Below are 14,765 nucleotides of genomic sequence, written 5' to 3'. Positions count from 1 at the left end.
AAACCTGACAGCATATGCCTTTCCTCCATTACCTCTTCTCACATAGGTTCTTTTGAAGGTCAAAAAGGAAAAACCACGACTGATTCTCATAGCCCCAGACTGGCCACGCCAGCACTGGTACCCGCTACTGAAGAATATGGCTCACACCATAGATATTGCCTCAAATACCCCATTTGCTCACGCAACAAAACAAACAGATTCTACACAGCCAGCTCAAAACCTTAAATCTGGCTGCATGGCAAATCTATTAAACATCCGACCAGCTCCTCTTTCACAAGCAGTTCTGGATGTTATTCTGGAAGCCAGGAGGCCAAGCACCAGGAAGGCTTACTCGGACAAATGGAAAAGGTTTTGTGCCTGGAACCAAGCTAAAGGCCAAGACACAACTCAACCTCACATGCCTCACATTCTACAGTATTTAGCTGAGATGTTGCACAAAAGACTTTCCTTTTCCTCAATTAAAATCCATGCTTCAGCTATTTCAGCTCACTATGTCACGAATCCACCTTTATTTTCAAATCCTCTGCTAAGGCAGTTCGTCAGAGACCACCTAGAAGAGCTCCTACACCAACATGGGACCTCAACTTTGTTCTGGAAAAACTAACGTTACCTCCCTTTGAACCAGCTTTCTCTGCAGACCTTCAGTTTCTATCTTGGAAGACTGCCCTGCTCCTGGCAATAACTTCAGCTAGGAGAGTCTCAGAATTTCAGGCACTAATGGCAGTGGAACCTTTCCTCATTTTTCATCAATAGTGCACCCAATACAGGCACAGAAGGCTAAATCAGAAACGCTCCACTCCACAGCTAGGAACAAATCAGGTTTATTGCAAACCAGTGAGACCAAACGTGAAACGTAGAAATACTCCTCAAAGGTATAAAAACAGTACACAGTATCCACAGAAGTTAAGCGCTTTCATCTGACCCTACGCAGACTTCATCAGAACAACTGTTGTTGTACCCTGGTCGTTTAAATAAGCCCTTTTGGCGCCAAAACATCAATTCCATAGATTAATCTAATTAAATCTACCTAAATTAAAATTTTATATATATATCAACTTGGTTAATTTAATATTTTAATACATACAAAGATAATGTTAAAAATACATACACATGTATAAATGTATACACAATAAAAATATGTTAAAATGTATATATCTATAGAAAATAGGTGTATATACTCATGAAATTCCTGTGAAATACGTTGTAATATTTAATTAATAACCCTACCTATGTTAGCACTAAATAAATTCACATGTCACAGTAAAATGAGTGAATGCTGTAAATTACTCTCACTTATATAACAAAAATTAACCCATACTTAAAAAAGGCTTGATACTAATATAATCATTTAGGCCTGGGAGTCTAGTGGCATCCGTAAAAATCTGCCATTTGCTCTCCTTCTTACCCAATAATGTTTTAACATTTCCCCCTTGTACTGTTACGTCAACATGATCAGTTATAGTAAATTTAAATTGATGTTTGTCACCACTATTCATAATATGCTTATATATAGCATTTTTCTTATTTTTGGTTTTAATGGAATAAATGTGGTCATATATCCTTTGTCTCAATTGTCTCTCCGTCTTCCCAATGTAAAACGCCGGACAATAACTACAAGTAGCGATATACACCACATACTTGGTGTGACAATTTCCCGCCATACTCCTAATTACTGTACCATTAAAATTGTCCAACTTGAATCTAATTGTTTCATTTATTTCAGTGGTGTATATTGATATATTGGTGGATATCCTGAGCGGTTATTAAATGACGTAGTTAGGTATGTACAAAGAGAGTGGGGTAAGAACTATACACCACTATTGGGTAATACTTTACAGATAGGTTCTGCACTAACAAATAATAAGAAAACAGAAGGGTTCACCCATAGAGTATGTGCCCTTACATATTCTCCAGTGGTTAGTAACATTGAGAACATTATTAGACAACACTGGAATCTTATTACCATGGACGACAATTTAGTGCAGACATTAGGTATGTATTGGGCCTAAATTTGTATACAAGACTGGATTCAACCTTAAAAGGATTTTGGAATCCAAAAAACACTTGGACATGGTAAAAATCAAGGGCACAAAAAGATGTGGAGCTTGCAACCAGTGCAGGTATATAAATGAAACAATTAGATTTAAGTTGGACAATTTTAATGGTACAGTAATTAGGAGTATGGCAGGAAATTGTCACACCAAGTATGTGGTGTATATCGCTACTTGTAGTTATTGTCCGGCGTTTTACATTGGGAAGACGGAGAGACAGTTGAGACAAAGGATATATGACCACATTTATTCCATTAAAACCAAAAATAGGAAAAATGCTATATATAAGCACATTATGAATAGTGGTGACAAACATCAATTTAAATTTACTATAATTGATCATGTTGATGTAACAGTACAAGGGGGAAATTTTAAAACATTATTGGGTAAGAAGGAGAGCAAATGGCAGATTTTTACGGATGCCACTAGACTCCCAGGCCTAAATGATTATATTAGTATCAAGCCTTTTTTAAGTATGGGTTAATTTTTGTTATATAAGTGAGAGTAATTTACAGCATTCACTCATTTTACTGTGACATGTGAATTTATTTAGAGCTAACATAGGTAGGGTTATTAATTAAATATTACAATGTATTTCACAGGAATTTCATGAGTATATACACCTATTTTCTATAGATATATACATTTTAACATATTTTTATTGTGTATACATTTATACATGTGTATGTATTTTTAACATTATCTTTGTATGTATTAAAATATTAAATCAACCAAGTTGATATATATATAAAATTTTAATTTAGGTAGATTTAATTAGATTAATCTATGGAATTGATGTTTTGGCGCCAAAAGGGCTTATTTAAACGACCAGGGTACAACAACAGTTGTTCTGATGAAGTCTGCGTAGGGTCAGATGAAAGCGCTTAACTTCTGTGGATACTGTGTACTGTTTTTATACCTTTGAGGAGTATTTCTACGTTTCACGTTTGGTCTCACTGGTTTGCAATAAACCTGATTTGTTCCTAGCTGTGGAGTGGAGCGTTTCTGATTTAGCCTTCTGTGCCTGTTTTGGGTGCACTATTGTCGGGGAAGTATTTGGCTACTCATTTTTCATCAAGACAGAGTGTCTCTACGAACTAATCCTTCCTTTATGCCTAAGGTGGTTTCCAGTGTAGCTTTTAATCAAACCATCCACCTACCCACTTTCTTCCCCAATCCACAGAGCAAAGGTGAGAGACTCCTGCATTCCTTGGACATTCACAGACAGCTTCGTTACTACCTGGATAAAACTAAGGCTTTCAGAAAAACTGACCCAACAAGGCACGCACGTGGGACTGTTGGTGCTCGGTCCAAACCACGATAAATCATGCAAACAAAAAGGAGACCAGCACTCGATAGCAACAGATAAAAGTGTATTTATTAGGATTGTAATAACAACCTAATATTGGTGCACAAACCGGTTTGTGCACCAATATTAGGTTGTTATTACAATCCTAATAAATACACTTTTATCTGTTGCTATCGAGTGCTGGTTTCAGAAAAACTGACCAGCTCTTTATATCCTATGCTACAGCTAATCAAGGGAGGCCTATATCCAAGCAAACCATTTCTAAATGGATAGGCCATTGCATACGGTTCTGTTATGCCCATCATGGGAAACCAGTTCCTCCTACCATTAGATCCCACTCTACCAGGGCAACAGCTACCTCTACAGCCTTTCTAAGGGGGGTTCCTACCAAGGAAATTTTAGAAGCTGCAACTTGGAGTTCTGTACACACCTTCACCAAACACTATCACTTACCTCTTTATAAGTCCACGGCGGGCTTCGCCACTGCAGTTCTGCAGGGCCTCATTGCCTCCACTAACCCTCTATGATACCTCCCCCCCCACCTTAGCTTTGGGATTCTACCCAAGTGTGATGACTGCAGCAGGGTAACACAATGAACATAGTACAGTTTTGTACCTACCATAAATGTAGATGTTCGAGTGTTCACCCTGCTGCAGTCCAGGTTACCCTCCCTCCATCCCCTCTGATCTACTGGCTAAATCTCTGCTATGCCTTACTGATGTATTTGCTTATAGCTGAAGGGATTTTGTGTTTGTACAGTGTTCACACCATTTGGTACTAATTCTGATCACCCTTTTGGGGGCACCTGACATCTGGGGCAAGAAAAACTGAAGAAAATGGCGTCTGTTGCAATATATGTACCCCTGGCACACTGACGTCAGGGATGAAGCGACAGCAACCGACGTCGGACCAAGACTTTGGAAATCCAGCCGACTGCTGGACCGCCTGACGACAGGATAACCCAAGTGTGATGACTGCAGCAGGGTGAACACTCGAACATCTACATTTATGGTAGGTACAAAACTGTACTTTCCCATCCCCCTCCTGATAAGAGGCCTAGGCAAGAGATAGAATATGAATCTTCAAATCAGGTTTCCATTTCCTCTGATTCCTCTTCTGAACAGGACTATGCTCTTCCTCCCTATGAGGATTCTGAAGAATCTATCCCTTCAGCCTCTCCTCCTGAGGATTATTCTTTTGGGGAGACACTGCATACTATGAGGGAGCATTTCCACTGGGAGAGCCAAGATTACTCAGAATCCAAGAAAAGGCTCAGAGACTTCCCTTTGTTACCTCAGCACAGGCCCCTTGCTATCCCACCTGTTGTAGACATTGTAGATGATATATTTTCAGAGTCCAGTCTGTCTCCAGACTCTTTACCACCAGCTCCTGTTAAGCCAGACAGATACTACAGGGTTCTTGATTCGCATACATTTCTTTATAAAAACCCTGCTGCTGACCCAGAAACTCTCTCTCAGGGTCCCAAAGGGGTCAAGGCTTCCACTGCAAAAAACCTATCCCCTATGATAGGGATTCTAGGGCCCTGGACAGATGGGGGGAAAAGATTTATACTTCTGCTACCTTGGCTGTAAGAGCTTTAAATTGCCAATTTCATATGCTTAAATATCAGCAATATCTTATGTCACTGCTTAAACGGAAAATGTTAAATTCAGAATGTGCAGAAAACAAAGAAATGCAGGATTTATTGCATGCAGCTGAACAAGTGGGAAAGCATACTTTGCAGTGTGGTTTTGATTCTCTAGAGGCCTCCTGCAGGGCCGCTGTTACAGGTTCTGTCATTAAGAGGCATGCTCGGTTAAAAGAACAGAATCTGCCTGATCATGTTAAAGCAAAACTATTAGATGCTCCATTACAGCATGATACTTTGGTGTTAAAGCAGAAGAGGTGTTGAAGAAAATGGAGGGCAAAGCTAAATCTATGCAAACAGTCAAGGATTTCGTGCAGGTACAGCCTCCCAGATTTAGCAGGAACTGGCCTACAAAACGTTGGTCCTTCCCAGTGTCAGACAGGCCATAGAGAGGCAGATACAGATGCTCCAGAGGCAGATCACAGTCCCAAGGCTCATACAGGCCTAAACAATGGGGTGCTTCTACCTCCAAAAGCGGAGAGGGAAAAATCACAGCCATACAGGAAACAGTGTCAATGACTTTCCCCTGCCAGCACCAAACACTTATCTTCTGGCAGCCCCTTTGGGGGGGAAACTAGCACTTTTTTCACAAAATTGGCACATAAACACCCAGGACAAATGGGTTCTAATTATTGTATAACAAGGCTACAGGTTCCACTTTCACACCCTGCCAAAGCCAAACGGTATGCTAGACCTGCCACGCAATCAATGGGCAGAGACACAAAAACACGTTTCATCCCTCATGGACATGAGAGCTATTCAGCTAGTACCACAGCAAGAGCAGGGACTAGGATTCTACTCAAGGCTATTCTTGGTGCCCAGAAAGGACAAAGCCTGGAGACCAATACTGGACCTGTCTATCCTAAACACATTCCTGGATATTCCAAAATTCAAAATGTTAACTCTGCAGCAGCTTCTGCCCATTTTGGGCAAGAGGGCTTGGCTTGTGACTTTAGACCTAAAATAGGCATACCTGCATGTCCCAGTCAGGCAATCATGCAGAAGATACCTCAGATTTATAGCTGGCTCAATGCACTACCAATTCTCTGCACTGCCCTTTGGCTTATCTACTGCGCCCAGGTTCTTCACAAAATGCCTGGCACCAGTGATTGCATTTTGCAGACAAAGAGGAATACAAATATATCCTTACTTGGACGACTGCCTTATTCAAGCAGAGAACAAGGACATTCTACTACAGCATCTGGCGTTTGTAAAAAAATTACTAACAGGTCTAGGGTACACAGTAAACAAAAAGAAATCAAAACTCGTTCCCCCTCAAGAGATAATATTCCTGGGTGCAAGCTTAAATACAACTTCCCAGATGGCTTATCTCACGCCAGACAAACACAGACAACTGACTACTTATTTCAAAATGTTGGCAACAAAGACCCATTTATCTGCAAGAAAAATTCTGCAGGTGTTGGGCTTCATGGCATCCTGCATTCTGCTAATTCCATATGCAAGACTGCATATGAGGAAACTTCAGTGGTATCTAAAAAGTGTTTGGACTCAACATTGCCACAGCCTGGAAACAATAATTACCCTCATTCCCTGCCTGCAACAGGAGTTTCGATGGTGGGCAAAAGCCTGTCACCACAACATGGGACAGCCATTCACCTTACCCGCAGCCAGGCAGACATTGACAACAGATGCATCAGATTATGCCTGGGGGGGCCCATACGGCAGGAAGATGTATTCAGGGCACATGGTCCACAAGTCAGATGCATCTACATATCAATCAAAAAGAGATGCTAACTGTTCAGAACGCCCTGACAGCCTTCAAGGATCTACTTCATCCAGGACAACTACTGATAAGGACTGACAATACTACAGTCATGTGGTACATAAACAGCCAGGGAGGCACACATTCCTACCCCCTCTGTAGGCTAACCATGAACTTTTGGGACACAGTATTGACTTACCAAGTACATCTGCAAGCACAATTCCTGCCAGGAAGGACAAATACTCTGGCAGACGAACTAAGCAGAAACCTAATGGATCCCCACGAGTGGAAATTGGATCCAAGAGTCTTCAGCATGATAACAAGGAACTGGGGATGCCCGGACATAGACCTATTTGCCTCCCTTCACAACTACCAACTACAAAAATTCTGCACAAGGACTTATCACAAGCAAGCATGGAACGTGGATGCTCTGTCTTTCAGCTGGAAAGACCTAACAGTATATGCCTTTCCTCATCTGCCTCTCCTCCCCAAGGTACTCCTCAAGGTCAGACAAGAGAAATCAAAAATGATACTGATTGCCCCAGACTGGCCCCGCCAGCACTGGTACCCAATCCTAAAGAGCTTGTCTCAATGCCCAGCTTGGACATTACCTCAAATTCCTCACTTATTGACCCAACAAGACAGTCAGATACTGCACAGCCAATTCAGGACCTTAAACGTGGCAGCATGGTGGATAATGTAGCCAGTCAAGGCATACCTCTCTCTAAAGCAGTGATGGATGTTATTTTGGAGGCCAGGAGGCCTAGCACCAGAAAATCTTTTGCAGAAAAAATGGAAGAGATTCTGTGCTTGGAACCAGGCACAGGGTTTTGACATGATTGTTCCAAATATTCCTCAGATTTTGCAATACTTAACTGAGATGCTTGATAAAGGCCTTTTCTTCTCATCAATTAAAAATCATGCCTCTGCCATTTCAGCTCATTACAATACAGAACCACCTATTTTTTCTCATCCATTACTAAGGCAGTACCTCAGAGGGGCCAAAAACATAAGACCTCCAAGGAGAGCACCAATACCTGCATGGGACCTCAACTATGTCTTGGAAAAACTCACACTGCCTCCGTTTGAACCAGCCTCTGCAGCTGATATAAAATTCCTATCCTGGAAAACAGCTCTACTCCTAGCAATAACCTCTACTAGACGAGTCTCAGAGTTACAGGCACTCATGGCTGTGGAACCTTTTATCATTTTCCATCCTGACAGGGTTTCTCTGTGGACAAACCCTACATTTATGCCTAAGGTAGTGTCCAGTGTGGCTCTTAACCAAACAATTCATTTGCCTACCTTTTATCCAAATCCACAGAATAAGGGTGAGAGAATTCTACATTCCTTGGACATTCACAGGCAGCTACGCTTCTACTTGGACAGAACCAAAGCTTTCAGAAAGACTGAACAACTTCTAGTGGCGTATGCTGCAGGATCACAAGGAAAGCCTATCTCGAAGCAGACTATTTCAAAGTGGAAAGGCCACGCATTCGTTTCTGCTATTCACAGCATGGCAAATCAGTGCCTAAGGGCATTAGGCCACATTCAACCAGAGCAGCAGCCACTTCAGCAGCCTTCCTCAGAGGAGTACCAACCAAAGACATCTTAGAGGCTGCAACTTGGAGTTCAGTGCTTACTTTTACAAAGCACTATCACTTACCTCTCTACTCTAAATCCAGGGCAGGATTTGCCACTGCAGTTCTGCAGGGCCTAATAGCCTCTCCTAATCCTATTTAGCACCAGCCTCCCAACCTTAGCTTTGGGATTCAACCCAATTGTAATGACTGCAACAGTGAAACACGATGAACATAGTACAGTTGTGTACCTACCATAAATGTAGATGTTCGAGTGTATTCACTGATGCAGTCCAGGTTACCCTCCTACCATCCCCTTTTTCCTTTGCTGGGACTTATCTGTACTTCTCTATTCTGTACAACCTATGTGGTGTATTTGCTTGTAGATGAAGGAAAAGTTGTTTTTTGTGCATGCATGCTTATTGGCATAATGTAGCCTACCATTTTAGGGGCACCTGACATCTGGGGCAAGAAAAACTGAAGAAAATGGTGTCGGCTGCATCTTTTATACCCCTGGCGCACTGTCGCCAGGGAGGAGGCGATATCAACCAACGCCGGACCTTGACTTTGGAATTCAGGCCAACTGCGGGTAGCCTGCCAGCAGGATAACCCAATTGTAATGACTGCAACAGTGAATACACTCGAACATCTACATTTATGGTAGGTACACAACTGTACTTTCTTCCTCCAGGGACCATTTCCAATTCAGTCAGACAACGTGTCGGTTGTCTGGTACATCAACAAACAGGGAGGAACCAGATCTTACCCTCTGTGTCGCGAGGCCATGAGAGTGTGGGAGTGGGCGATCCCCACCAGTTGGTTTCTGATTGCAACGCACATCCCAGGATGCTCCAACATTTTAGCAGACAGATTGAGTCGGACTGTTCTAATGCCATACGAGTGGTATCTGAAACAGTTGATAGCGGGAGAGATATTCCTTGCGTGGGGACAGCCTTGCTGCAATCTCTTCGCATCTCCTTCCAACGCAAAGTGCAACAAGTTATTCACTCTGATTCCCTCATCAGGGGATCCCCCCAGAGATGCTCTGGTCAATGCTTGGCCTCCTGGGTTACTGTAAGCTTATCCCCCTTTACCACTTATTCCGAAGTTTCTTCAGAAAGCTTGTCAACTGGGCTGCAAAGTGATCCTCATTGCCCCGTTCTGGCCTCGCCAAGTGTAGTTCCCTTCCTCTGGTCTCATGTTCTAGCTCCTCCTTAGATTCTGGATCCCTGCCCGGATCTTATTTCTCATCCGTCAGGCACCTGTCCGCCCAACCTGGACAGCCTCAAGCTGACAGCTTGGTTGCTCCAGTTCTCTTGATTGCCAGGACTCCCAGTCTTTCGTCTTCAGTGAAAACTGTTCTGGTGGGGTCTCATAAGGCTTCCACTAGGAAGATTTACTGCAGTAAATGGAAATTATTCTCTTTTTGGGCTTCTCAGAGAAACCTGGATCCTTTTACAGCCCCTGTCTCTGCAGTGTTGGATTTCTTAGCCAGCATTTGTCAGCAAGGGGCTAGTTCCTCCACTGTGAAGGTGCAACTGGCAGGTATTTCGAATTTCCACGTTGGCAAAAATATGAATACCCTGCCCTCTTCTAGACTGTGTAAGGCTTTTCTTAAAGGCACCTTTCTTTTGTGTCCTCCAATTAAGGACTCTGTTCCTCCTTGGGACCTTACCTTTGTTCTCCAGGCTTTAGTTGCTCCCCACTTTGAACCTTCAGCATCAATAGATTTGAAGTTCTTATCCTGGAAGGCAGCCTTCCTAGTGGCCATTACGTCAGCTAGAAGGGTTTCTGAGCTTCAGGCTTTGTCTGCCATGCCCCCTTACTTGATCTTCCATAAGGACAGGGTTTCTCTTCGTACAAACCCTTCTTTCTTACCAAAAGTGGCATCTGAATCAAATATTAATCAAACAATTAACCTGCCTGTTTTCCTTCCAACTTTTCAGAATAAGGGTGAATATAAACTGCATTTGCTAGATGTTCATAGACAACTTTGCTTTTATTTACACACAACAAAGCCCTTCCGTAAGTCTGACCAGTTATTTGTGTCTTTTTCTAAGCCCTTTTTGGGTAAAGCCATCTCCAAGGTTCCCTTAGCTAGATGGGATTACACTATGCATTTTGCACATTTAGAAAGACAAAGGTTTGTCTCCACCTGGTCCTGTTAAAGCTCATTCTACCAAATCTATGGCGACTTCTGCTGCCTTTTGGTCTAGGGTCTCATTGGACGACATTTGTGCGGCAACAACTTGGGCAAAGTCACATACCTTAATTTCTCATAAGTTGGATTTGATCTGCAGAGGGAGAGCATCCTTCTGCTCTGCGGTGCTCAGGAATATCCTTCCATGAGGGCCTCCCAGGAGTTTGAGTAGCTGGGGACTCTGTCCCACAGGTTGCAGATAAAATAAAGTTAAGTACATCAGATAAAGAAGTTATGTACTCACCATAATGTTCCATCTGAGTAGTTATACTTCATTTTTCTGCAACCTTCCCACCTTCCTTCCCCCGAACCTTCTCATGAGATTTTCATGTATGGTTTATGCTAAGTTGAGTTGCTGATTGGTTTGAGTTGCGGCAAACTCGATCTGAGGGAAGGCAGGAGATGGTGATGGGTTATGGGTAAGGGGGAGGAGCTTGGAGCTGATGCTTGTAAAGTTGCCAGCTCGGATCCGATATGGATCCGAATACCCACAGCTTGCAGAAAAATGAAGTATAACTACTCAGATGGAACGTTATGGTGAGTACATAACTTCTTTTTTTTTTTATCGGAGCAGAATTGGACACCACCACTACTACTTTTTAAAACTTCCATTAGAAAGGATATTAGTACTTCGTCACCAAATTCAGAATATCATATCCATAGACAAGGTTCCAGCATCAGAAGTGCTAAAGTTGTTAGGGATGACAGCAGCTGCGATAATAGCGATTCCGTTGGGTTGCTTGCACATGTGGATTCTACAATGGCTGCTGTTCACGCAATGGTCTTAAGAGCTCCCAATGTCTCATGTCATTATTCTAACAAACACATTCAAAAAGGATTTTTGGTGGTGGTTGACCTCTCTTTAAGTAATGATAGGTCGTCTTTTTATCCTACCTTCACCATCGGCCACAGTGACCACTGACGCTTCCCTGATCGGCTGGGGGGGGGGGGGCATTTTCAGTGAAGAACAACCCAAGGCACATGGACCGAACAAGAGACACATCTGCATATCAATGTCCTGGAGATGACAGCGGTACTCTTGGTGTTGCAGTACTTTCGGGACTCTCTCCCTCTGGGGACAATTGTGATTCAGACGGACATGTCAGTCTGGTACTTGAACAAACAAGGAGGACCCAAGTCCTATTCCCTTTGTCGAGATGCCCTAAGAGTATGGCAGTGGGCTACATCCACCCAGCAATTTCTGATAGCAATGCACATCCCGGGGAAATCCAACGTGATTGCAGACAAACTTTGCAGGACAATTTTGTTGCCTCACAAGTGGTCCCTCAAAAAAGATATAGCGGAATAAATATTCCACAGATGGGGCCAGCCTTGCTGCGATCTTTTTGCATCCCCCATGAACACAAATTGCAGTGACAAGCTACTTTGCCCTGATTCCCCCTCCGGGAGATTCCCCAAGGGACAAACTCGTACACAATTGGCCTCCAGGTCTCCTCTATACATTCCCACCAATTCCCCTAATACCCAAAGTACTACAGAAAGCAAAAGCCCTGGGAAGGACCATCATTCTAATAGCCCCTCATTGGCCTCGTCAGATTTGGTTCCCCTTCCTTCGACTTCATCTGTTGGTAGAGCCTTGGATTCTGGACCCAGTTCCAGACCACCTGATGCATTCGTCGGGGGCTCTTCCTCCCTTCAGTCCCTAAAATTGGCAGCTTGGCTGCTCCAATTTCCAACATAGCCAGGTTCCATAACCTCTCAAATGAAACGCAGCATATTTTAATATCTTCTCATAAATCCTCTACTAGGAAGTTGTACCTTAGCAAATGGAGATTTTCCATATGGACTTCTCAGAATAACATTGATCCTTACCAAGCCCTTATTTCCTCTGTGCTAGAATTTTTGACTATGCTTTTCAACAAAGGAGCGGCGGCAGCTACAGTTCTGGTTCAGCTTGCCGCCATCTCTAATTTTCATCTTGGTATTGAAGGATTTAACATAATGTCACACAAGCTATCCAAAGCCTTTCTCAAAGGCACCTTCCACCTTTGACCAGCAGTTAAATCCCCTTATAGCCCCTGGAACCTAAATTTTATGCTCTTGCGCATTATTCTCCCAACTTTCGAGCCAGCTTCCTCATGTGAATTGAAATTTTTGTCTTGGAGAACTATCTTTTTAGTAGCCATCACGTCTGCCCGAAGAGTATCGGAACTACACGTCTTGTCCATAAAACCTCCGTATTTGGTTTTACGTGCTGACAGTTTCACTGCGAACAAATCCTTCATTTTTACCTAAAGTTTGTACTGAAGCTAACCTTAACCAGATTATAGATTTAACAGTGTTTTTCCCTAAACACGCCAACAATTTAGAGTATATGCTGCACAAGCATGATGTTCACAGACAGCTCAGATTTTACCTGGATAGAACCAAAGAATTCAGAAGCTCAGAACAACTTTTTGTTTCCTTTTCAGATTCTAGGAAAGGTATGCCTGTGGCAAAACAACATTATCTAAGTGGCTGTCTGATTGCATCACTTTCACTTACTCAGCTGCTGATTTACCTCTACAACACAAAATTAAGGCTCATTCTACCAGAGCTGTATCCACATCATCTGCTTTTTCCTGCTAGACTACCTATAGACAATATTTGTGCAGCAGCCACTTGGTCAAAGCCTCATACTTTTATCACTCATTAAAAAGTCAATAGGGCCTCCAGGGACAGGGCCTCCTTTGGTTCTGCTATCCTGAAAAACATACTCCCGTGAGCCATCTGAGAAATATGGTGCTTGGGACCCTACCCATCTTTAAGAATGAACGGTGAGATAGAACAACTTCACATAAAGAAGTTATGTCCTCACCATAACGTTCCATGTGAGTTGTTCATCTCACCTTCATTCTTACTTCCCACCCTCCTACCCCCACTCCAAGTTTTTTTCGAGGACTGAGATATACTAGTTTTATCATGGTTGCTTTGTCTTTCTATGTTTTTTTACCTAAAAAAGTGACAGAATGGCATGTGGTATTAAAGGCGGAAAACAAGCTCTGAGGTAACTCGGTGTGCATCATGGGGTAGGGACTTGGCCTTGAGCTGTCTGAAGACCTTGAGCTTTGTAGTAGGCAGACTCGGAGCCGAGGATTAGCTCCGAACCCATCTGTAAGAATGAAGGCGAGATGAACAACTCACATGGAATGTTATGGTGAGTGCATAACTTCTTTTTTCCTCATTTTCCTAGCACAGTTGGCAGATGTGCTACTTGCTGAGCCAACGACACTGTATTGTATTACATATGCATTTCTTTATAGTCTTTCTTTTGAGATGTCTCTTCATAGGGCTTCTGTCTCGGTGGACTTTAGCTAGTAAGCAGAATCTAGTAAATAAGTAACTGTGGTGAGTACTCATTCTGGTAAGAAGTTGTTGCAGGGGTTTTGCTACTTTTTGTTGTCTGAAAAGTCTACCATCCTTACCACCATTTCATCCAATGAAATGGACAGGGTTAATGTTAGAGCTGATATGGTAAAATGTCTGGGATCACATTAAGGTTCATCTCTAGGTGAGAATATTATTTATTTACAGTTCTGAAAGCCGACTGTGTGTTTTGTTTTACTGGTTCCTTAATGGATATCACAATTTTATTTTTATTTTTATGCCCAATTTAGGCAGTGGACAAGCATTTCAAACTACCTCATGTCTCAAGCAAACCGGTCAGGCCTTCAGAAAGTTTAACTGATATGTCATTCAAAACATTGAGATTTGCTCTTCGGTCTTCCCTGAGAACTGCAATTTACAGGATAACAACTGCATTTGGAGAACATCTAAAGTAAGATCCTTTTTAAAATTGCATGTTGTTAGATGTAGAGTTATAGATGTGTTTGACACCTGTTTGGTCAGTTCATGGAGCAACTACTAAAAAATATTTTAGGCAATGGTTTTAAGAAACAATAAATGTTAATTATTGTGGCTTTACTGAGTCTAGGTCTTGTCAGACTATCTGCTGCAGTTTCATGGTTGTGTACAAAGGTGTATGTAAGGGGAAATCAGTAAATATGGTTTGTTTTTCCATTTTTCTGAAAATGGCATCATCCTGTTCAGTTGCAAATGAGCCAGTGTGTGTCCCTGTAAGCTGTGTGTGTAAGGTAGAGAATGGATTTAGAACACACAAATTTCTACAAAGCAGACTGTAAAATGGCATTTATGCAAAGCTGATGCAATGTCTGTCTTGCTCCTTGCAAACACACACTTAATATAGTCATATAATCTACGGTCATTGTTTTGTGAGAAAAAGTGGATATTTAT

General features: G+C 42.4%; 1 protein-coding gene across 1 annotated transcript in view; it reads left to right on the top strand.

Moving 5' to 3' along the window:
- NDC1 (NDC1 transmembrane nucleoporin) overlaps positions 1-14,765 on the top strand; it is a 2,145,343-nt gene that overhangs the window by 2,073,430 nt on the left and 57,148 nt on the right. The window contains exon 17 of the mRNA XM_044085460.1: positions 14,129-14,289. Coding sequence (XP_043941395.1) covers positions 14,129-14,289 — 161 coding nt within the window. The remainder of the gene's footprint in view (positions 1-14,128; positions 14,290-14,765) is intronic.

Source organism: Protopterus annectens, chromosome 10.part0 (assembly GCF_019279795.1).
Source record: "Protopterus annectens isolate FY-2018-M chromosome 10.part0, PAN1.0, whole genome shotgun sequence".
NCBI lineage: Eukaryota > Metazoa > Chordata > Ceratodontiformes > Protopteridae > Protopterus > Protopterus annectens.
This window is presented reverse-complemented; position numbering and strand designations above follow the sequence as displayed.